Source organism: Pantherophis guttatus, chromosome 12 (assembly GCF_059756535.1).
Source record: "Pantherophis guttatus breed Tessera chromosome 12, ASM5975653v1, whole genome shotgun sequence".
NCBI lineage: Eukaryota > Metazoa > Chordata > Lepidosauria > Squamata > Colubridae > Pantherophis > Pantherophis guttatus.
Genome location: NC_142074.1, coordinates 12,092,501 through 12,116,763, shown reverse-complemented (window position 1 = coordinate 12,116,763; position 24,263 = coordinate 12,092,501). Strand labels below are relative to the sequence as shown.

At 43.8% G+C, this 24,263-nt stretch overlaps 1 protein-coding gene across 1 annotated transcript in view; it reads right to left on the bottom strand.

Moving 5' to 3' along the window:
* Positions 1-24,263, bottom strand: part of LOC117669499 (connector enhancer of kinase suppressor of ras 2-like) — a 392,766-nt gene that overhangs the window by 116,949 nt on the left and 251,554 nt on the right. The window contains exons 9-10 of the mRNA XM_060692093.2: positions 14,119-14,265; positions 1,734-1,867 (exon numbers count right to left, since the gene is read on the bottom strand). Of these exons, the coding sequence (XP_060548076.2) occupies positions 1,734-1,867; positions 14,119-14,265 (281 nt within the window). The remainder of the gene's footprint in view (positions 1-1,733; positions 1,868-14,118; positions 14,266-24,263) is intronic.

Genomic DNA, 24,263 nt, shown 5'->3' with positions numbered 1-24,263 from the left:
GAGGTGTTACATGGGAGCGCCCTCTCGCTCCCATAATCCCCCACGCGGCCGCATTCTGCACCAGTTGGAGCCTCCAGGTTCTCCTCAAGGGGAGCCCCATGTAGAGAGCATTGCAGTAGTCCAGGCGGGAAGTGACGAGTGCCTGAGTGACTCTGTGTAAGGAGTCCCGATGACTGGCTGTGTGGGCATGGATAGATGGTCATGTGACTGGGTGGGCGTAGCCAACTCAATATCACTCACGTCAAGGGGCGCCTTGCCAGCCTCTCCTCACCCCTCCCAGCCACTCCTCTGACTGAGAAGGAGGCTCAGCAAAAGCACCTCACTGAGGACTAGGAGCATAGGCTTTCCAAGCAGAGGGAAGACCTGCGGGAGTGCAAGGACAGGTACAGCCGCCTGGAGGCTCAGTGGGCTGAGATGGTCAGCCAGTTCCAGGCCATGAGGCAGTCCCACTGGAACAAGGCCCTCCGGCTCTTTGCCACCAGTGGCACTTCCCTCCACCCTTCACCCAAAGCCCTGCACCAGGAGGCTGAAGCAGACCCCAAGTTGGAATTTCTGCCCCCCTCCGACCCACACAGAAAGACCCCAAAGGGAGAGACTCTGCAGCAATACAAATGTTCATTACATGTATCTGTCCCAGGGGCCGTAGTTTGAGGACCCCTGATTTACTGCAATATAAAAAATGCAAATAATTTTTCTGCAGACCACCAAAATTTTCTCGAGGACCACCAGTGGTCCATGGACCACCAGTTGGTGACCGCTGATCTAGAGGACTGTTTGAAGGCTAGGCTTGAAAAGAACTACTGTGTTTCCCGGAAAATAAGACCCAACCAGAAAACAAGCCCTAGCATGATTTTTCAGATGCTCGTAATATAAGCCCTACCCCAAAAATAAGCCCGAGTTAAAATCATTAGCCAGATGGACACATTTAGTACTATATTTCCCTGAAAATAAGACCTAATCAGAAAATAAACTCCTAATGTGTCTTTTGGAGCAAAAGTTAAATATAACACCTGGGGTAGGGATGAAGCTTTTGCAATATCCTTCCCCCAGGAGTGGGGAGGGAATGGGGATTTTGCAGTATCCTTCCCCTGCCATGCCCACCAAGCCACACCCACCAAGCCACACCCACAGTAAAAAGAATTGGATTTCACCACTGTAGTAGGTATGTTAGGTATTAGTATTAATTTAAAAATAGATAAAATAATGAATATGGCTGTAAATTTTAACTGTTATTGCACAAAATATTTGTACCCAGATGACACACTGTTTAATGAAAGATGAAATGTTTGTATTAAAACAAAATGAAAAACTTTTTTTTTTTAAAAAAAAGAACAGGTATAAACAGCTCTAGTGTCAGGTTTCGGTGTCGTCTCAAATATTTAATTGCATTTCCAAACAAATAGTCTTTGATGAAATCTTTCATTTATTAAGCACGACAATCCGTCCCTGATCATGTCGTAGCCAACACTGACTTCCTGACCCCAAACCTTCCCTTTCCGTTCCCCAATTCTCTGCGTCTCATTGGCCATCTTCCAAATCACTCTCCCCATATCTATTACTTCAGCTCCCAGGAATGTCCCCCCTCCCATCCCATCTCCTAGGGGATATTATCTTCAGGGAAAGTAAGTAGGTGAAAAGTCAAGCGTCCTCTTGCCAGCTGCCCCCTCTTCTCCTCCTTATGTCAGCACTGGAATGAATGTAGTTTGTAATGCTGACATCTAGGCAAGGCATACCTGGGACCATAGAGTCCTGACACAGGTGAGAAGATGAATACATCTTGCAGTGTCGAGTTGTCCATTTTGGAGTTCATACCCATCGTGCTGGTTGGTGTAGTGAAACTGCTCGTTGGGCTGGTTGGAATCACCGGCTGGAAACGGGAGTGGGGACAGGAGCAGAAAGAGAGAAAAAAAAGAGAAAACTCTATATAAACTACCTGTATGTAGCTTCTCCCACCTCATTTCATTGCAACAAAATGGACGCATAGTCCAAAGTTGGCATGATAAAAACCTCTCACTTTCTGCATTGATAATAGCAAAAGAGGTCTCTCCAACAGCTATTCCATTTGACTATTTATTAACTGGAAGCCCTTAGTTATTTAGAAGAGACTGCTGTAATAGAAACAAATTATTTTTCTCCCCCTCCAGAGAATAATTATTTATGCAACATGAACACCCATACACATCTATGCACAGAGACTTAATCATGGGAAGCAAGAGTTGGCTTGTGGCTCTAACACACTATGACTCAAGATGAACCATTAGTAGAAATCATCTCCAGTTTATAGATGTTCATACAATAATCAGATATTGGAACTCGGTGCCTAAAGGGGATTGGTCACATCAAAGCTTAGGCAGAGATGCATAAAAACCTTGCATTAATTTTGAAAGGGACTTTTTAACGAAATCAAACAGCTCTTCCTTTAAGATATTTATAAGCAGGGACACTTTGGGAATAGCACGTGGCTTGAATGTATTGCAATCATCAGTCATATTAAAGTTTCTCACAAATTAGTCTGTTAAACATTTCAAACTTTTTTCTAAGTTTTCGGTTTCATAATTCCTTCAGATCCACCATCGTAGCTGCTCTTTTTTCTTCTTCTTTGAAATGTAATTGATAACAGAAATGAGGAAGAGAAACACTCTCTCTTGTGCCATGTCAAGGTCAGTTGTAGTATGGATGCTGGAAAATTTCCACAGGGCCTCTACGTCCGTAGTAAGGAATTCATCCCAACAAATAGAAGCCAGAATACCAGATTTTGTATTCTGCCAGAATCAAGATCATGTAAAGTGTTAATACCACTTTATAATGCATTGGTAAGACCACACATGGAATACTGCATTCAGTTTTGGCCGCCACGATGTAAAAAAAGATGTGGAGACTCTAGAAAGAGTGCAGAGAAGAGCAACCAAGATGATTAGGGGACTGGAGGCTAAAACATATGAAGAACGGTTGCAGGAATTGGGTACGTCTAGTCCAGAGGTCTGCAACCTTAAATACTCCAAAAGAGCCATTTGGACCTGTTTCCCACAGAGAAGAAAACACTGGGAGCCACAAAACCCTTCCCGTGCCTGACTATTTCTTGAGCGGTCACAAAACTAACATATTTATTTATTTATTTATTTTGTCATATTTCTATGCCGCCCAACTCCCAAGGGACTCTGGGCGGCTTACAACAAAAGAATAATATGTAGTTGAATTAAACATTCTGTTTTCTTCTGAAACTTTTCTTTTCTTGGATTTATCCATGGTTGGCCTACCGGGGGTTGAAAAGCTCAATAAATTGCAGGCCGGTGAGTGTCGCACATTGCCAGTTGTGACACATATTTTGAGTGAGAGGGAGCCGCAGCAGAGGGGTGAAAGAGCCACATGTGGCTCCAGAGCCGCAGGTTGCAGACCCCTGGTCTAGTCTGATGAAAAGAAGGACTGGGGATGACAGGATAGCAGTGTTCGAATATCTCAGGGGCTGCCACAAAGAAGAGGGAGTCAAGCTATTCTCCAAAGCCCCTGAGGGCAGGACAAGAAGAAATGGGTGGAAACTCATCAAAGAGAGAAGCAACCTAGAACTAAGGAGAAATTTTCTGACAGTGAGAACAATTAATCCGTGGAACAACTTGCCTCCAGAAGTTGTGAATGCTCCAACACTGTAAATTTTTAAGGTGCGCTGTTTCCTGCCTAAGCAGGTGGTCGAACTAGATATCCTCCAAGGTCCCTTCCAACTCTGTTATTCTGTTATTTTCCTGGATATTTTGTGACTATTCTCTGTTCTCTGATATTTTGCCCTTCTAGTTCTCTTTCACGAAACAGAGTTAAAGGGTGCCAAAGTAACTGCCTTTAATTTTAGGGATGTGCGGATAGGTTTTAATACTGAGAATTTCAAGAAACTAATGAGAATGCCTTTATATATCTGTAGCCAGCAGGGCTTAATTTGGAAATGTATTCCTGCCACATCATATACTCAAGTGTCAGTTTTGAATTTGGAATATGTTACTTTTCTGCTTACCCAAAATCAAAGTTAGGCACTAATTGTCCATGAAATAGCCAATTCCCCTTTCCATAAATATTCAGAACACCGTGGAATAATTCTTTAGGAATATTTCTGTGTGAAGTCTGCTCAGCAATAGCAGTAAGGTGATGAAAGTGGGGGTGGGGGGAAACCCCTCAGAACTTATTTTGGAACCTAAACACTACTAAAATTCTATGAAAAGAGATTTAGTTGAGAATCTATTTTGGTCCTGTGGCATGAAATTGGCTCACTCCCTTCTGGATGATCCCACCAGCGGTGAAGGCTGCAACCTTAAGATAAAGGTTTCCCTCTCCCCCAAATTAAAATCTGATGACATCAGCCAACAAAAACAACTTTGCTGTCAGAGGCTAATGATTATTTGCTCTTATGGGAGCATTAAGATCAGCCAAGGAACCAGTGGGAAATGCTGGGAGAGACCCAGCATGGATAAACTTTCATGAAGACTTGACTTTACAGAGTCTCCAGCCGAGCCCATCCATGTAGGGCTGTGGCTCATAATTAAAACATCACTAGCTACAAATGAAAATGGCCATTGAGAAGATAGAGTGGGCATAAAAAGGCATGCCATCCTAGTTGAAGATCATGTCCCTCTAACACAGGGGTGAAATGCTCCCAGTTCGGACCGGATCGCCCGGTTCGGTAACGATGATGGTGGGTGGTTCGGAGAACCGGTAGCAAAAATCCCTGCCCCACCCCCCATGCCCAGCTGAGCCACAGGATCATCAGAGGCTTTTTTTTAAAGCATTTTTTCTACAACTCTTCCAACAAAAAAATGCTTTTAAAAGTAAAAAAAAAAAGCCTCTGATGATCGCGCGGCTCAGCTGGGATAGTCAGAGGCTTTTCAAAGCATTTTTTTCTGCAACCTCTTGGCCGAAGAGGTGGTAAAAAAAATGCTTTGAAAAGTCTCTGACGATCCCAGCTGAGATTCCTGATCGGCAGAGGCTTTTCAAAGCATTAGAAAAAATGCTTTGAAAAGTTAAAAAAAAAAAAAGTTGGCCACGCCCACCCAGTCACATTACCCACCACCACCACCAAGCCACGCCACAGAACCGGTAGTAACAAATTTTACATTTCATCCCTGCTCTAACAGTAGTAATCTTCTATGTTTCATGTTTATTAGATTAGATTAGATTAGAATTCTTTATCGGCCAAGTGTGATTGGACACACAAGGAATGATCCATTTTTTAACCCCTGTATGTATGCCTGATAGTATAGCTCCCAATCTGGTAGTCCAAAGCCCCCAGTGCTTTTAGATTCCTGTAGCATTTTCAGTTTTATTCTTGCTTTTTTTCCCCTTGCCAAATATACTTCAAATTTTTTTCTATTTAGATCTTCAAAGTATTTTTTCCCTCTATTTTTATCGGTATCGTTTGGAATAAAAAAAGTAATTTCGGTAGTATATTCATTTTTACAGTGGCTATTCTCCCTATCAAAGATAGTTGTAAGTTCTTCCATTTCTCCAGCTCCAATTTAATTTGTTGCATTAGTTTTATATAGTTATCGTCTTTAATTGTTGCACATCTTGCTGTTTAATAGATGCCTAAATATTTAACTTTCTTTACTATCTGCAGATCTACTTTCTCTGTCAATAGAGCCTTGGTGGCGCAGCGGACTAAAGCAGTGTTAAGTAACACCAGCTGCCTGCAATTACTGCAAGTTCAAATCTCACCAGGCTCAAGGTTGACTCAGCCTTCCATCCTTTCGAGGTAGGTAAAATAAGGACCCGGTTTGTGGGGGCAATAAACTGACTTTGTATAAGAAAGAACACCGCTTGTGGGGGCCGAAAGCCCTACTAAGCAGGTATATACAAAAGTATGAAGACTATTGCTTAACGCATTGTAAGCTGCCCTGAGTCTCCGGAAAAAGGGCGGCATATAAATCGAACCAATAAGTAAGTAAGTAAGTAAGTAAGTAAGTAAATAATTCTTATTTTTTGTTTATCTGTAAGATTTTTAACTATTACTTTGGTTTTTTCTTTATTTTCAGCCCTGCCACTTCTCCATATTCCTCAATTTTCTCTATCAATTTAGGACCAGTTTCTAGTGGTTCTTCTAATATAAAAAACTAAATCACCTGCAAATGCTTGTAATTTATATTTTTCTTTTTTGATTTCCATTCTTTTTATTTCTGGATCTTTTCTAATATTTAACAGAGACTTTGCAGAGTCTCCAGCCCAGCCCAGACATGTAGGGCTGTGGCTCATAATTAAAACATCACTAGCTAAAAATGAAAATGGCCATTGAGAAGATAGAATGGAGATACTGAAAAGGTCAACGCTAGAAGCAAAGGATAGGAATGACAAGGGAAGAGATTTATTTAAAATAGGCTCCAGAAGGGCTTAAATCTGTCAGAGATGCTGAAATGGTCTCATTGCATCATAGATTTTGCAATGAGAGTAAAACTTTCTCAATCTTGGCAACTTTAAAAGCCTGTGGACTTCAAAACCCAGAATTCCGCAATAAGTCATGTTGGCTGGGGAATTCTGGGAGTTGAACTCCACAGGTCTTAAAGTTGCCAAGGATGAAAAACAACAGACTAAAGGGGTTCAACAGATTAACAGGGTTGGAAGGGACCTTGTAGGTCATCTAGTCCAACCCCCACCCAAGCAGGAGATGCCTACACCATTTCTGACAGATGGCAGTCCAGTCTCTTCTTGAAAGCTTCCAGGGATGAAGCTCCCACAACTTCTGAAGGCAACTTCTGTTCCATGGGTTGATTGCTCCCACTGTTAGAAAAAAAATCATCTTATTTCCAGGTTGAATCTTTCCTTGATTAGTTTCCATCCATTATTCCTTGTCTGGCCTTCAGGTGCCTTGGAAAATAGCTTGAACCCCTCTTCTCTGTAGCATCCCCTCAAATATTGGAACACTGCTATCATGTCTCCCCTGGTCCTTCGTTAGAAGCCACTAGGGTTGACTAGGGTCTCCAACATCCCTTTCGACTGAACAGCAAATGTGGAATAAAACTGATTATAAGCATACTTTTGGGATGTTTGTTCAATTTCATATTCATTATTAGGTATCTCTTTGATTCCCTGATTCTGCAGAGGTACTTTCATCCATATTTTGCTAAGGGAGAGGTCAACAGAATTCTTCGGTATCAGATTCTACTCTTGCCTTAGACCCGAAAGCTGACTGGGTGACTTTGGGCCAATCAGCAGGAGACAGAGAATTCCAGTCCCGCCTTAGACATGAAAGCTAATTGGATGACTTTGGGCCAGTCACTCTCTCAGTGAAACCCACCTCACAGAGTTGTTGTGGAGAAAATAGGAGGAGGTAGAAGATTTGTGTATTTTCACTGCCTTGGGTAATTTCTAAAAGTAATAAAGGTGGGATTAAAAAATCTATATGTATATAAATGAGTGTGTGTGTGTGTGTGTGTGTGTGTGTGTGTGTGTGTGTTCCAGCATAACTCTGGAATGCCTCGAGCAATTTCAACCAAACTTGGTACACAGATGACTTACTCTCTGGAAAAAAAATACTGAGGGGGTAAGACACCCCTAACACCCCGTGGTGTGTTTTAATCCTTCTATTTTATATACAAGTATATATAAAACAGCGTTTATTCACTGGCAACTACTCAAGCCATCCTTAAATGAATTCCACCGCATGCGCAGTCAGGTGCGTTCTCTTGCGAATGCAAGAACTGATGATGAGTGACAAGCCAGCTCATGCAAGGAGAAAATATTTCTCACTCTGAGAAATCTAAATATATTCTCCCCCACTCATCCAACGATCACTGTTCTGCTGTCATCACAATCAGTCATTCAGCAGAGAAGAGCACTGTGTCGTAGACTCACTACAAAAATCACTTGCGGTGGATCGGATGCAGTGGTGAAATCCAATTTTTTTAACTACAGGTTCTGTGGGCATAGTGTGGCTGGCATGGCGTGGTGGGTGTGGCTTGGTGGGCGCGGTAGGGGAAGGATACTACAAAATCTCCATTCCCACCCCACTCCAGGGAAGGATACTGCAAAATCTCCATTCCCACTCCACTCCAGGGGAAGGATATTGCAAAATCTCCATTCCCACTCCACTCCAGGGGAAGGATACTGCAAAATCTCCATTCCCACCCCACTCCAGGGGAATGATACTGCAAAATCTCCATTCCCACCCCACTCTGGGGCCAGCCAGAGGTGGTATTTGCCGGTTCTCCGAACTGCTCAAAATTTCCGCTACCGGTTCTCCAGAACCTGCTGGATTTCACCCCTGATCAGTTGGCAATGGATGGTTGGGCATTCTTCCCAGAATACTGGATCACAGAACAGGAGGTCACTTCTCAGTTTTGTTTCAAGCAGAGATGTACCTAAATGGCAACCTCAAACCCTGCCCAAGACTGGCCCCATCATTTGATTATCTGGATTGTGTTGGGAAACTGCCAGCTAGGCTGGAAGGCGGAGTTAAGTGGGGGACCTAGTTTGGAATCTTTGCACAGCCATAAAGGGTATAAATGGCCTCCCCAAGATGCACAAAGCCTTATCTGATCATTCAGGGGGGAAATCTAAAATTTCTTGCTACCGGTTCTATGGGCGTGGCTTGGTGGGGGGGGTAATGTGACTGGGTGGGCGTGGCCATTTTTTTTCTTTTAAAACCATTTTTTCTACAACCTCTTTGGCGAAGAGGTTGTAAAAAATGCTTTCAAAAGGCTCCGACGATCCCAGCTGAGTTGCCTGATCGGCAGAGACTTTTTTTCTTTTAAAAGCCTTTGAGGATCCCAGCTGAGCCGTGCGATCATCAGAGGCTTTTTTTAAAAACTTTTAAAAGCATTTTTTTGGCCAAAGAGGTTGTAGAAAAAATGCTTTTAAAAGTAAAAAAAAAAAAACCCTCTGATGATTGTGCGGCTCAGCTGGGCATGGGGGGCAAGGATTTTTGCTACCGGTTCTCCAAACCACCCACCTCCATCGCTACCGGATCGGGTGATCCGGTCCGAACCGGGAGCGTTTCACCCCTGTGGTCGTTCCCTGGAGATGTCAAGCAGTCTGGGGAGATTCTTCTAACTTAGGTAAAAGACAATAACGTTGCTTACTTTAGCTATTTAAAAATGGTTGTGGCTACTTTTGGCCTGACGGATTGGCTATTTCATGGCTTTCCCAAATATTCCCAGGGCATTTGATGTATGAAATATGGTTTAGGTTTAGAATGGACAGAGAAAAACATCTCCCACTTTCTTATTGACTCACTTTCTGACACTTCTGCTTGAGCAGAGGGTTGGATTAGAAGACCTTCAAAGTCTCTTCCAATGCTGTTATTTAGCATTCAGAGCAGCTGCTTTATGGCTTTTTACAATTTTTTCCCCAGGACTAGTCCCACCGTTATTCAGAAGGAAGCAAGGACCTGGGCAAAATCCAACTGTACTCCTACTATTACTTACCATTTGGAGCAAGTTCATTAAATCTAACACACCCGGTTCTTTGGAAGCTTGCTAGAAGGATGGAGATTATTTTCAGGGATGAAATTCAGCAGGTTCTGACAGGTTCTGGAGAACCGGTAGCGGAAATTTTGAGTCGTTCAGAGAATCAGCAAATACCACCTCTGGCTGGCCCCAGAGTGGGGTGGGAATGGAGATTGTGCAGTATCCTTCCCCCAGGAGTGGGGAGGGAATGGAGATTTTGCAGTATCCTTCCCGCAGGAATGGGGAGGGAATGGAGATTTTGCAGTATCCTTCCCCTGCCACGCCCACCAAGCCACACCCACAGAACCGGTGGTAAAAAAAAATTGGATTTCACCACTGGTGGGAATGCAGATTTTGCAATATCCTTCCCCCAGGAGGGGAGAGGGAATGGAGATTGTGCAGTATCCTTCCCCCAGGAGTGGGGAGGGAATGGAGATTTTGCAGTATCCTTCCCCCAGGAATGGGGAGGGAATGGAGATTTTGCAGTATCCTTCCCCCAGGAATGGGGAGGGAATGGAGATTTTGCAGTATCCTTCCCCTGCCACGCCCACCAAGCCACACCCACAGAACCGGTGGTAAAAAAAAATTGGATTTCACCACTGGTGGGAATGCAGATTTTGCAATATCCTTCCCCCAGGAGGGGAGAGGGAATGGGGATTTTGCAGTATCCTTCCCCTGCCACGCCCACCAAGCCACACTCACAGAACCGGTAGTAAAAAAAAAAAAAATTGAATTCCACCACTTATTATTTTCAGGGGAAAAGGCCTCCCTTGACTTCTGAATGGTGTGCAAGAGTCTGTGTTTTCTGAAAGGAGGGGAAGCCAGGACAAAGTGGGCTAGGCCACGACAAATTGGATTTGATTTAATTTAATATTTTAAAATTGACTAATGTTTAATTGAATGAACAAAGTTTCTATGCTGGCTCCCACCACGGTGTTAAATGCAACTGAATAATGTAATAATGACTTTCATCCATTTAATTAATTGAAAACACAATCACTTTTTGTTGTTTGGAATCTAGCCATTCTGTTCTTAGAGATGTCTAATTATAGAACCTTCTCCTTACACATAAAGAAAGACTGTTAAGTGGCTAGTTTGAAGCAGGGGTGGATACGGAAACACGTAGCTTACTGATAAGAAGTTGGCAAAGCTACGGAGAGTCTGACAGTCCAGAAATAATGAGCTCAGCTGGTAAATAAAATAACGCAGTGACAAGCCTTCTGCTGGCTAATTGTTCTCACTGTTAGGAAATTTCTCCTTAGTTCTAGGATGCTTCTCTCCTTGATTAGTTACCATCCGTTGTCCTGCCTTCTGGTGTTTTGGAGAACAGTTTGATTCCCTTTTCTCTGTGGCAACCTCTCAAATATTGGAAGGCTGCTATCATGTCACAATTTGTCCTTCTTTTCACTAGATTATAACTGCTAAATTCCCGGGCACCACACATAAAAAAAGATGTTGAGACTCTAGAAAGAGTGCAGAGAAGAGCAACCAAGATGATTAGGGGACTGGAGGCTAAAACATACGATGAATGGTTGCAGGAACTGGGCATGGCTAGTCTAGTGAAGAGAAGGACCAGGGGAGACAGGATAGCAGTCTTCCAATATTTGAGGGGCTGCCACAGAGAGGAAGGGGGTCAAGCTATTTCCAAAGCACCTAAAGGCCAGACAAGGAATAATGGATGGTAACTGAATAAGGAGAGATTCAACCTGGAAATAAGGAGGAATTTTCTGACAGTGAGAGCCATCAACCCATGGAACAGAAGTTGCCTTCGGAAGTTTTGAGAGCTTCATCACTGGAAGCTTTCAAGAAGAGACTGGACTGCCATCTGTCAGAAATGGGGTAGGGTCTCCTGCTTGGGCAGGGGGTTGGACTAGATGACCTACAAGGTCCCTTCCAACTCTGTTAATCTGTTTTGGAGGCAATGTTGAGTCTTGGAACCTTGTACAGTACTGTACACACCTAGTATCATTTACAGCATTGTGCAAAGGGTTGCAAATATTAAAATTATAATTATATTATAATTATATTATATCTTTCTCTAAAGTCATGGCTGACTAACAAAAGACACATAGCTGGGATCAAAATGCTGTATTTAATGTTCTTAGTAAATTCCATGTGGGCGAGAGCTGGTCTCAATTTACCAAAAGTCCTGTCTTTATCAAATCACTGAGAGTTTTCTTTTTCAAATCCTTCTGAATGCCGTTGCAACCTAACAGGGACAACAGTCGGCTGCAAATTCATGACAGTTGCTTTGATTGTTTTTTTTTTATACTGACAAATAAATAATATTCGTCTTTAAACTCCATAATCTTTTGGCCTCCAAACCTGAGAAATAAACAGGCTGGGGAAATCCAAGAGGGATTTAAAATTTCTCCTGGAAAAGAATAGCTAGAAGGAAAGGGGAGGGAGAAGCCGCTGTGATATGATGGAAAAGAAGAAGAATATGGTTTGATAGTATTGATTTTGCTCGAGAGAGAGAAAGAGACAGAGAGAGAGAGGCTTGAATGAGGTCTCAGTTGGCTCAGTTGGCTAAGGGCAGCTGGTAGAAAACGCACGGCTTGTAATTGTGTTCTTCCTCCATTTGGAATCCCAGTAATAATAATAATAAAAAAAAAAGATATGAAAAGAAAGTCATTAGATTTATGCCTTCTTCTCTCAGAGGGGCGATTAACAGAAAACCTATTGCGCTCAATTTCTAGGTCATTGCCGGAGCTGATAGAGCCAGCTGTTAAGCGTGGGAGGAAGGCACTTTTTTTTTTTTTTTTTTTTTTTAAATTTGATTTATATGCCGCCCTTCTCCGAAGACTCAGGGCGGCTTACAATGTGCTCAGCAATAGCCTTCATCCTTTTGTATATTTATACAAAGTCAGCTTATTGCCCCCACAAACTGGGTCCTCATTTCACCTACCTTAGAAAGGATGGAAGGCTGAGTCAACCTTGAGCCTTGGCGAGATTCGAACCCTGCAGTAATTGCAGGCAGCTGGTCTTAAGCAGCTTAATAACAGGGTGCCTTAAACCCTAGTACTACCAAGGCTCTTTCACCTTCCACCTTCCACCTTCAAATCTCATTGCAGCCATTTGGGGCTCAAGACCTATGCCCACCTGCACCCAAGGGAACGTAACTTTTGAGTAAAATGTAGGAGTGCATTCAGGGGTGGGCTGCTGGGGGTTCGCAAGGGTTCGGGAGAACCTCTAGCTAAGATTCTGTGCAGTTCGGAGAACCCCCAAATCCCACTCCTGGCTGGCCTATCCCACCCCGCCCCTCCCCTCCCAGGGGTCCTCAAAAGGCCTGTTTTGAATGCAGGTAAGTGCAGAGGCTCAGGGAGGCTCGGGGAGGGTAAAAAACAGGCCTACCGGAAGTTCAAGGAGGCCAGAAACAGGCCCATTTCCAGCCTCCAGAGGGCCCCTGGAGCCTGGGGAGGCCGTTTTTACCCTCCCGGAGGCTCAAGGAAAACCTCCAGAGCCCAGGAAGGGCAAAAACGCCCCCCCTGCCATGATGGAGGAGGCCGACTAGGCCATGCCCGCTATAGCCGCACCCACCCAGCAACTAGGCACAGAACCCCTTGCTAAAATTTTTGAAGCCCACCCCTGAGTGCATTACTAACCCCTTCCAAGGTGCAACACAGGAGTTCATAAAGGGGAAGATCTGCAAATTGTGGAAATGTGGAAGGTACATTATGATGCACCCAGAACTTTAAAGGAAAAAAAAAATCTGCCAAGCATATTTGCTGGGTATCTGTGGATATCTGGGAAACTCTCTGGCTGTTAGCACAGTGAGGTAGCCTAGGCATGAAGCACAAATTGGAGTACTAGCTCTACCTTTGTCTATGGAGATTCTCAGTCATCCATGGTTGCCCCAAAGATGCTTTTTCAAAAGGCAACTGGACTTTCTTTGTTTTTCCCTGAAGACGTTTTGCTTTCTCATCCAAGAAGCTTCTTCAGTTCTATAGACTCCTTACTGACCCCCAGAACTGAAGAAGCTTCTTGGATGAGAAGCGATACATCTTCAAGAGGGAAAAAAAAACCACAAGAAAGTCCAGTTGCCTTTTGAAAAAGCACCTTTGGGGCAACTAAATGTGTTGTGTTGTGTTGCATTGTATTCTATTGTATTACATTGCATTGCACTGTATTGTATTGTATTGCATTGCATTTATCGTACTGTACTCTGCTCTGCTCTATTTTAGCTGAAGAAGTTTCTTGGATGAGAAGCAAAACATCTTCAAAGAAAAATAAAGTCCAGTTGCCTTTTGAAAAAGCACCTTTGTGTTGTATTGCATTGCATTTATCGTATTGTACTCTGCTCTGCTCTAATTCTAGCTGAAAAAGCTTCTTGGGAAAGAAGCAAAACATCTTCAAAGAAAAATAAGTTGCCTTTTGTAAAACCTCCTTTGGGACAACCATGACCTGGATGACTTGAGAATCTCTACAGACAATAGATCCAATAGTCATTGGATCATATCAAAAATATAAAACAAATACAAATCACAAAGAGATTCAAAGAAAACAATAGAACAACTTTGCAGAAAATCCTGCCCCCTTACCGTTAACCCCAGTCTGATCTAAATCATCCTAATTCTCCCATTGTTGTTTCTTTACACTCCATTGTTTAATGACGGTGACTCCCGAGACACGGAAAACAAGAGGCAGTGATGCATTTTTCAGAGTTCACTCAACAGAGACACCGTCCAAGGTCATCTCTTACCTGAAGAGCAAGCGGTTTCCACCTGACGTTCTTGAGAAGTGCCGGAGCAGAAACGAGCGTATTCTGAGGTCGCTTTTTCAACGTTAAGATCACGCCATTAGGGTCTTCGCGCAACGCATTGACCAGATTCTTTAACTGCCAGCCAACCTGAAGAGAAAATGCCATCATGGAACTTTTGAAAGGCCATTTATTAGCTTCCTGTCACCGAGGCTTGCTTTTAGGTTAATATTACGAACCAGGGATTCACTAGAATTGACTTTACGTTACTTTACAACAGGGGTGTCAATCGGAGTTGAAATCTACTTACCTTCGCTACCGGTTCAGAAGTGCACACGTCGTGCACGCTTGGACCCTCTGTGCGTGCGCAGAAGGCTTCTGCACCTGCACAGAGGGTCAAAAAAGGTTACTTCCTGGTTAAAACCAGGAAGTAACAGCGCCCGGGCCAGTGGGTGGAGCCTCGCACTGCCGCCGCTACCGGTTCTCCGAACCACGTGCTGCCATCGCTACTGGTTCGGTCGAACTGGTCCGAACCGGTAGCATTTCACCCCTGGTGTCAATTTCGATTTCATTGAGACTGCATCAGAGTTGTGTTTGACCTCAGGGAGCCAGATGGGCATGGCCAGGGTGGGCTTGGCCAGCTTGTCGTCACTTGTGTCGGGGATGCCTGTGGTGGCCGAGCGCTCTGCCAGCAAAAACGGAGCTCGGGAGGGCTGCGTGCGGCCTTCCTGAACTCCGTTTTTGCTAGCAGAGGGTTGCAGGAGGCCGTCACAGCTGAAAACAGAGCTCAGGAGGGCCCTATGCACCCCTACTGACCTCCTTTTTCACTGGCAGAGGTACTGTGGCCCAGTCTTTTGTTGTTTCCAGGGCGTCCCCACAGGCCAGATTTAAGCACCTGGCAGGCCGGATCCGGCCTGCGGGCCTTGAGTTTGACACCCCTGCATTACAAAGTGATTGTGCAGAATTGACAGGTTGGATTGCAAAAATCCCGATGACCACCAGGTGGGAGTACAGGATTAGAGTTCTTTGCTGCCACCTGGTTGTCATTTGTATGAGTGCAGATGTGTGTTATGTCTGCAGATAAGACATGATGGGAATCCCACTATTAAAGCAGCTCCTCTTTTTAAGCCAGAAAACAGCCTCTTGGCTGTTTTAACACTTGCATTAACGTCGGCCAAGTAAATCCTTAAAGCAGCCACAGGTTTATTTTAGATTTGAAATAATATTATTCTCAACTCATACCCTCAAAACGACACTATAGAGCACTGTATGCCAGAACACCTAGACACAAGAACAGTTTTTTCCCAACGCCATCACTCTGCTAAACAAATAATTCCCTCAACACTGTCCAACTATTTACTAAATCTGCGCTACTATTAATCTTCTCATTGTTTCTATCACCCATTTCCTTCCACTTACAACTGTATGACTGTAACTTTGTTGCTTGTATCCTTATGATTTATATTGATATTGATATTGTTTCCTGATTGCTTATTTGTACCCTATGACTATCATTAAGTGTTGTACCTTATGATTCTTGATGAACGTATCTTTTCTTTTATGTACACTGAGAGTGTATGCACCAAGACAAGTTCCTTGTGCGTCCAATCATACTTGGCCAATAAAGAATTCCATTCCATTCCCATTCCCATTCCCATTCCCATTCCCATTCCATTCCATTCCCATTCCCATTCCCATTTCATTTCATTCCATTCCATTCCATTCCATTCCATTCCCATTCCCATTCCCATTCCCATTCCCATTCCCATTCCCATGCTATGCTATGCTATGCTATTCCCATTCCCATTCCCATTTTATTCCTATTCCTATTCCTATTCCTATTCCATTCCATTCCATTCCATTCCATTCCATTCCATTCCATTCCATTCCATTCCATTCCATTCCATTCCATTCTATTCTATTCTATTAGAATCCTGGAGAGAGAAAAAAGAGAGGCCCAACTTCTTTTAAATACTTTTCACAATATGCATGACTATAATAACAACCTCGTAGATCATTCTCGGCAAGAGTTGTGTAGTGCCTGTTACGCACTTTGTTCCTTTCTCTTTAAGAGAAAAAAAGGTAACATTCACTATTTTAATTTTTAAATAGGGCGATATTGTGATAAACAATCTGTTGCATTACCATTACTTTTTTTTTTTTTAAATAAAGACAGTGATGTACGGCTCTAATTTTTATACCCTCTAACAAACTGAATTATTGCTTTTAATTATCTTTGCTACTGAAGGATCACTCTGTTTCACTGGAGGCTTTCTAAAGAGCAGCTTCAGAATAATTACAAAATGAATCCGGGCTGCTGTAATAGGATCTGTTAATTTGGGGGTGAGGGGAGGGTAAGGGAGAACTTGGAATGGGGAGACGGGCGAAGGGAGCTTGCCTAGTGGAGAATAATATTGGTGCAATTTCTTCAAGGTGTTTAATTAAAGATAAAACATCATTTATTTGAGCTATGGAAAAGTCCACGGAGGGGGAACGGAATTTATTAAGTTATTGCAAGTAATAACACTATTTGCAAACAAAGCTCCGGTAATACATACAAAGACCACATTTCTCTCGCTTGAAATTTAGAGGTATTCTAAGCGTGGTTTTTTTCCTTAAAAGAACAGACAAAAGAAATTCACCCCTTTACTTTCTCATATGGACAACCTTTTAAGTTTACAGTCCTAGGGAAAGCTCTCCTTTGTTTGCATGAATAAACACCCCCACCTTCCCGCAAAACCCGATGTTTAAACAATGTTTTGAAAGAGCCTTAAGCAAACAGTTGGAACATATAAATTAAACAGACAAACGAGAGGATTTTTTTCTATCACTATTGGACGGAAAAAAAATTACTCACTAAAATGCAGAGGCATCACCCTGCCAACAAAAGTGCGTATAGTCAAGGCGATGGTTTTCCCAGTTGCAATGTATGCCTGTGAAAGTTGGACCATAAGGAAGGCTGAGCGCCAAAGAATTGAGGCCTTTGAACTCTGGTGCTGGAGAAGACTCCTGCGAGTCCCTTGGATGGCAAGGCGATCCAACTGGTCAGTCCTAGAGGAGATCAACCCTGACTGCTCTTCAGAAGGCCAGATCCTGAAGATGAAACTCAAATCCTTTGGCCACCTAATGAGAAGGAAGGACTCCCTGGAGAAGAGCCTAATGCTGGGAAAGATGGAGGGCAAAAGAAGAAGGGGACGACAGAGAACGAGATGGCTGGACGGAGACACTGAAGCAGTCGGCGTGAGCTTAAATGGACTCCAGAGGATGGTAGAGGACATGAAGGCCTGGAGGAACGTTGCCCATGGGGTCACGACGGGTCGGACACGACTTCACAACTAACAACAACATTTCCAGAAGAACCACTAAAGCGTTCAAGTCAGAGGTGGGTTTCAGCAGGTTCTGACCAGTTCTGGAGAATCAGTAGCGGAAATTTTGAGTAGCTCGGAGAACCTGTAGTAAAAATTCTGACTGGCCCCAACCCCATCTGTTCTCTGCCTCCCAAGTCCCAGCTGATTGGGAGGAAATGGAGATTTTGCAATATCCTTCCCCTGGAGTGGGGTAGGAATGGAGATTTTACAGTATCCTTCCCCTGCCACACCCACCAAGCCATGCCATGCCCACCAAGCCACACCCACAGAACCGGTAGTAAAAATTTTTGAAACCCACCACTAGTTCAAGTGGTTGAGTGTGGAGAGACATGGAGTGAAGGAAGCAGCAGCTTCTTAGTGTGACTTCTGGGATCTTTGCAAGCAAAACACAGCCTTTCCACAATAATTCTGTTTTACAGGTCATCCTCGAACCTATGACCACGATTGAGCCCAAAAATGTCTGCTGCCAAGCAAGACAGTTGCTAAGTGAATTTTGTTCCCGTTTTACGACCTTCCTTGCCATGGTCGTCAAGCGAATCACTGCGGTTATCAGATCAGTGATGCGGTTGTTAAGGGAGTCTGGCTTCCCGACTGACTTTGCTCTTCTCCAGGGAGTCCTTCCTTCTCATTAGGTGGCCAAAGTATTTGAGTTTCATCTTCAGGATCTGGCCTTCCAAAGAGCAGTCAGGGTTGATCACCTCTAGGACTGACCAGTTGGATCACCTTGCAGTCCAAGGGACTTGCAGGAATCTTCTCCAGCACCATAGTTCAAAGACCTCCATTCTTCGGCGCTCAGCCTTCCCGATGGTCCAACTTTCCCAGCCATACGTTGCAACTGAGAAAACCATAGCACTTTTGTTGGTCATTTTAGGAAGTGCCAAAGTAGAGAAGGAGGCACTGAAAATAGCCCAGCCATGCTGTACGTGCAGTGAGATTTTTTTAAAGGTTAAAGAAAGCTGGAGGAAATCCTTGTCCCTTTTATCTTTAAGAAGCAAGTGCAATTCTTCCTTCCAGTCAGACAGATTTTATTTGGGGGAAAAAAAAATCCTTAGGAAAAAAGACCAGATGGGGGGGAAAAAACCTGCCAAAGCAATACAAGGAAGGAGGAGGTGCATAGCCCTGTTCCCAGAGAAGTAAAGATGTACCGTATTTTTCAGAGTATAAGACGCTCCGGACTACAAGACGCACCTACCTTTTTTGGTGAGGAAAGCGAGAAAAAGAACTCTGCCTCCCAGCAATTTTGCCTCATTGCAGCAAACAGCAAACAGCCTGTTTTACTTTCATTTTCATTTTCAGCATAGGTTGATTAGCACAAGAAAAAAAAAATCTGCTCCCAGCAATTTACCTCCTTGCAGCAAGCAGCAGAGGCCCGCGCAGCAATAGACAACGGCAATCCCTGCAGCCTGAAACAGCTGAGAGTCAAGAGGCTGATCCAACAGACAATCAATTTGTGCTAATTAGGCTGTGCTGAAGCTGAAATGGGCTGTTTCTCCTTGCTGCTTGCTGCAAGGAGGTAAATTGCTGGGAGGCAGAGGCCAAAGGATGGGGGCCAGTGGGTGGGCGGGGCTACATTCGGTGTATAAGACGCACCCAAATTTTCACCCCCTTTTATGGGGGAAAAAGGTGCGTCTTATACTCTGAAAAATACGGTAGTTTAAAACAGGAAGAAAAACACACACAGATGCAAACAAAGTTTGTCCTTTCTAAATGATTATCGACAAGAAACTGAATGATCTGCCCTGCACAGTTTACATCCAGTCCTTTGGTGATGGATTTAACCTCATTTAGAATTGGATTTAGAAATATATTTTACCAGGGAGAAAATCACCCTGGATTCTGACTTAGTGAGCACACACAGTCCTACACAATTATCAATACTGACTTTGCTCACGTAACTTCTGTTCCTTTCCTCCAGGCATAAACCCAATCATTTCCAAGATGATTTCTTTTTAACCTAGAAAATGGTTCTGGCTATAAACGAATTGGGGCTTTATTTCTAAATTATTTCCCTCTCATCTCTTGCCTTTAAGTTAGGTCCGGGAAAAATGAAATAAAAACTTTCATCCTCCTGACATTTAATCACAACCTGGAGAACCAGCTGCACTTTTGAAAAAAAAAATTGGATATAAATGTTAAAAAACCGAGAGCCTTGGCAAATTTGACTAGCTCCTTCTTGCCGGAGAATGCTAAATAATTAATGCCCCAAAGATAAATGGCTCGAAGAGGAAACCTTAATGAAGGAGTCATTAAAAACTAAAAATATATATAATTGAGGCCATCCGGTCCCAAGTGTCAGTAGAATGAAATGGAAAGCTCTTAAAATGTTATTGATGAGATTTGCTGAGTATTGTATTTGAGCAAAAATAGAAAGATGATGTCGTCATGGACTGGATGGAAAATTAGAGACACCATGCGCTTCAGCAGCTTCCTTCTAAACAAGGAGTCACTTCAATAGCTGCCTTCAAAAATAAGACGTGGTAGCACCTTGATGTTACAAAGCTTCTTCATGAGAGTAGGACTTAGATTGTCCTTATACAGGGGTGAAATGCTACCGGTTCAGCCCGGTTCGGCCGAAGTGGTAGTGATGGCGGCGGGTGGTTCGGAGAACCGATAGCGACAACAGCGTGAGACTCCGCCCACCCACCCGGTTGTCGTTAAAACCAGGAAGTAACCTGTTTTTTATCCTCTGTGCATGCGCAGAAGAGTTTGCGCATGCACAGAGGGTCCGTGTGCGATCAAAGCACGCACGCGGCGCGTGTACTTCCAAACCGGTAGAAAAAGTAAGTAGATTTCACCCCTGGGTGGGCTTCACATAATTTAAAAATCGGTTCCCCCAGAATCAAATATGTGAGCGTGCGCACGCGCGTACTTGCTTCGCTCGCTCACTCACGCCTTGCACACATACACACTGCATCAAAAACACAGCAATTGTATAGGATGGGATAGCTTCGCTCATGTGTGTGCCTTGCGGACGTGTGCGCTGTGTCAAAAACACGGCAATTGTATAAGAGAGGATAGCGCTGGGGCAGGCCCAGCCACTGGCCGTAACTACCGATTTGCCTGAACCGGTCCAAACTGGCTGAATCCCACCCCTGTCCTTATACCGTAAGTCACGTGGCTTCCTTGCAGTCATTTCATTACCAAACTAGGCAACATCATCAGTGCTGGCGATGTCTAGCAGTGATAATATTACTGTCATAAAACACTTTGGAAGATCTATAGGAAATGTAGGCTACCATGAAGAATTAATGGATATAATTTTAGCAGTAAGGCAGGTGGGTTGATGAGGATTAAGTTGACTGACAATCCACAGCAGCAACAACTGGCTAGACTAAAGAAAGAATTAGGGGGTGACGTGACAGCAGTATTTCAGTATTTGAGGGGCTGCCGCAAAGAAGAGGGGGTCAAATTATTCTCCAAAGCACCAGAAGACAGGATGAGGGAGGGAGGGAGGGAGGAAGGAAAGGCAGACAGGCAGGCAGGAAGGCAGACAGGGAAGGGAAGGGAAGGGAGGGAAGGAAAGAAGGAAGGAAGGAAAGAAAGAAAGGAGGCAGGGAGGGAGGGAGTAAGAAGGAAGGGAGGGAGGGAGTAGGGAGGGAGGGAGGGAGTAAGAAGGAAGGGAGGGAGGGAGTAGGGAGGGAGGGAAGGAGGGAAGGAAGGAGAGAGGGAGCGAAAGAAGTAAGAAAGGAGAGGGAGGGAGGGAGGGAGGAAGGGAAGGAAGGAAGGAAAGGAGAGAGTGGGGAGGAAGGGAAAGAAGGAAGGAGGGAGGGAAAGAAGGAAGGAAGGAAGGAAAGGAAGGAAGGAGAGGAGGCAGGGAGGGAGTAGGGAGATGGAAGGAAGTGAGTAGAGAGGGAGGGAAGGAAGGAAAGAGGGAGGGAGGGAGGGGAGGGGGAAGGAAGGAAGGAAAGGAGGGAGTGGGGAGGAAGGGAAGGAAGGAGGGAAGGAGGGAAAGAAGGAAGAAAGGAGAGGGAGGAAGGAAGGAAGGAAGGAAGGAAGGAAGGAAGGAAGGAAGGAAGGAAGGAAGGAAGGAAGGAAGGGCAATAGTGCTTTACAGCCCTCTCTAAGTGATTTACACAGTCAGCATCTTGTTGTGACCTAGGCTTCCAAAAGGGAATGAAGCAGACTCCTTGTCCCGACAAAAACCCCTGTATGTGACATATTTTTAAATTGTTTTAAACTTGAAGGAAAGGGCTTTGTTGGAAACAAGCAAAATAAATAAATAAATAAACTCAATCTCTCTCTCTTTTTTTTAAAAAAAACAAACTGAACAAATATAAGCACCGTGTCTTCTAAAACTAGGCTGGCTAAGTGAGAATTTGGAGTGGGGCCATTAATAATAAATAAATAATTGGACTGTTATTCAACTCCAAAAAACTCTTCTGCAATATATCGATAATAACATCCTAGATCCATGACGATGAACCAATGGCACGCTTGCCACAGGTGGCACACAGCGCCCACTCTGTGGGGCACACGAGCCGTCAGCCCAGTTCAGCTCCGCCGTGCATAGTGCGCACGCCTCCTGCCAGCCAGCTGGTCATTGAGTCTCTGCTGCACATGCGAGGAAGGGCGGGGACATGCACGGGGCCACATGCGCATGTGTAGGGGTGCATGTGCGGGGGCATGGGGCGTGTGGGGCACACGCAGGGGCGGAGCACATATGCAGGGGCCGCACGCTCATTGTATTTTGGGGCTCGCTCTCGGCACTTGATCCGGAAAAGGTTCGCCATCCTGGTCCTAGATGATTATGATGATTAATCTACAATTCAAACCTAAGACCAGTAGAAGTCTAATATTTCCAGTCCTAACCAACGATCTAAGAATTATTAGGATAGCATCTGAGAATACAGACAGATTCTGGTAGGGTGGGGTTTTTGTCTGAATGTAAAACCAGGATGCTCAGGTCCCTAAATTCAAAAATTCCAGATACATTTATAAAGTGATTGAAAATCTTTTATGGACTTTTGGCTGAAAAAAAGGGGAAAAAATGAACTTGTGATTTATGGGGATGATAATTAGAAAGGGTAGACTAAGAAAAGAAGGAAAATATGTCATAATCTTAGAGAAGGTAAGACATGTACTTGTAATTTAAGATTAGAATCCTTTCCTTTCCTTTCCGTTCCTTTCCTTTCCTTTCCCTCTTTCCTTTCCCTTCCCTTCCCTTCCCCTTCCCCTTCCCCTTCCCCTTTCTTTTCTCTTTTCTCTTTTCTCCTCTTTTTTCACTTACTACTTTGCTTTCCTTACTTTTCTGTTTCAAAATCTGTATGGCTTTGACTTTTAAAACATTCTTTAATAAAAGTTTATACAGTGTATATAAATAAATTCAAACTGGTGATGCTTCTGCCGTTGTTACCTCGAGCATCTTATTTGCATCACTTTGACAATGTTACCATTATTAAGCTAAATAGTTGGTAACTATTTAAAGAAGCACATTTCCATAACTGAAAGTTTGCTGCTGACAATGGCCTTTTGTTCACCTGGAATATGAAAGAGTGCTCTGTTATTCAGCAAGCATTCAGGGGATTTTATTTTTTCATCTGAGATTATGGCATGATGGCCTAGTGGTGGAGACACTGGTGTCCCACTCGGAAGGTTGAGGGTTCAATCCTAGGTAGCAGCAGATTTTTCTCCCTTAGGGTGCAAAGAAAAAATATCTGCTGCGAACTCTGCATAGGTGTCAGGAAGGGCATCCAGCCAGTAAATGCTCAACTCCATCCAGTCACCCTGACTCTACCCCAAATTAAGGAATTATAGGGTTATAAAAAGGGAGTTTTATTGTGGCTTCTTCTGTACAAATAATCCTCAACCTACGACCACAATTGAGCCCAAAATGTCTGTTGTTAAGTGAGACATTTGTTAAGAGATTTATGCCCCATTTTCCAAGCTTTCTTGCCACAGTTGTTAAGTGAATCATCACGGTTCATAAGTTAGTCACACAGTTCTTAAGTGCATCTGACTTTCCCATTGATTTTGCTTGTCAAAAGGTTGCAATAGGGAATCACATAACCTTGGGATGCTGCACCGTCCTAAGTATGAATCATGGACCTAAAAGCTCATTTGTCTGTTTATGAGCCTTACAACTGTGCTAATAACCACAAGAAAGTGGTGATTAGCCCAAATTTTAGACACCGAACCATAAACGAACTAAAGAAGCTGGGTTTATAGCGTAACTCAGATTAACACTAAGCGATGCATCTGCTAGATCTTTACCTTGTCAAATGTATTGTGTGAAGAGCAACTACATGTTTGGTGTTAGATACCTCAAATGTAGAGAAAAGTAAAGTCCTACACTTAGGCAAGAAAAACCAAAGTACACATATAGACTGGGTGAAACCAGGCTTAATAGCAGTAACTGGGAGAGGGATCTTGGAGTCTTAGTGGGCAACCAGTTAAATATGAGCCAGCAGTGTGTGGCGGCAGCCAAAAAAGCCAATGCAGTCCTAAGCGATTGAGGGCAAAAGAAGAAGGGGACGGCAGAGAACGAGGTGGCTGGACAGAGTCACTGAAGCAGTCGGCATGAGCTTAAATGGACTCCAGAGGATGGTAGAGGACAGGAAGGCCTGGAGGAATGTTGTCCATGGGGTCATGATGGGTCGGATATGACTTCGCAACTAACAACAACAATGTCTAAGTATTCAGTCATTCTGAGAAGCAAGTTAAGTACTCAAATGGATTATCGGTGCAAACTTGATATTTGGCGTTTGAAGCTAAAGACTGAACAGAAAAGCTTTGATATTTTTCCACCAACTTTTTTTACCTACAGAAACAAGCCGTTTAATC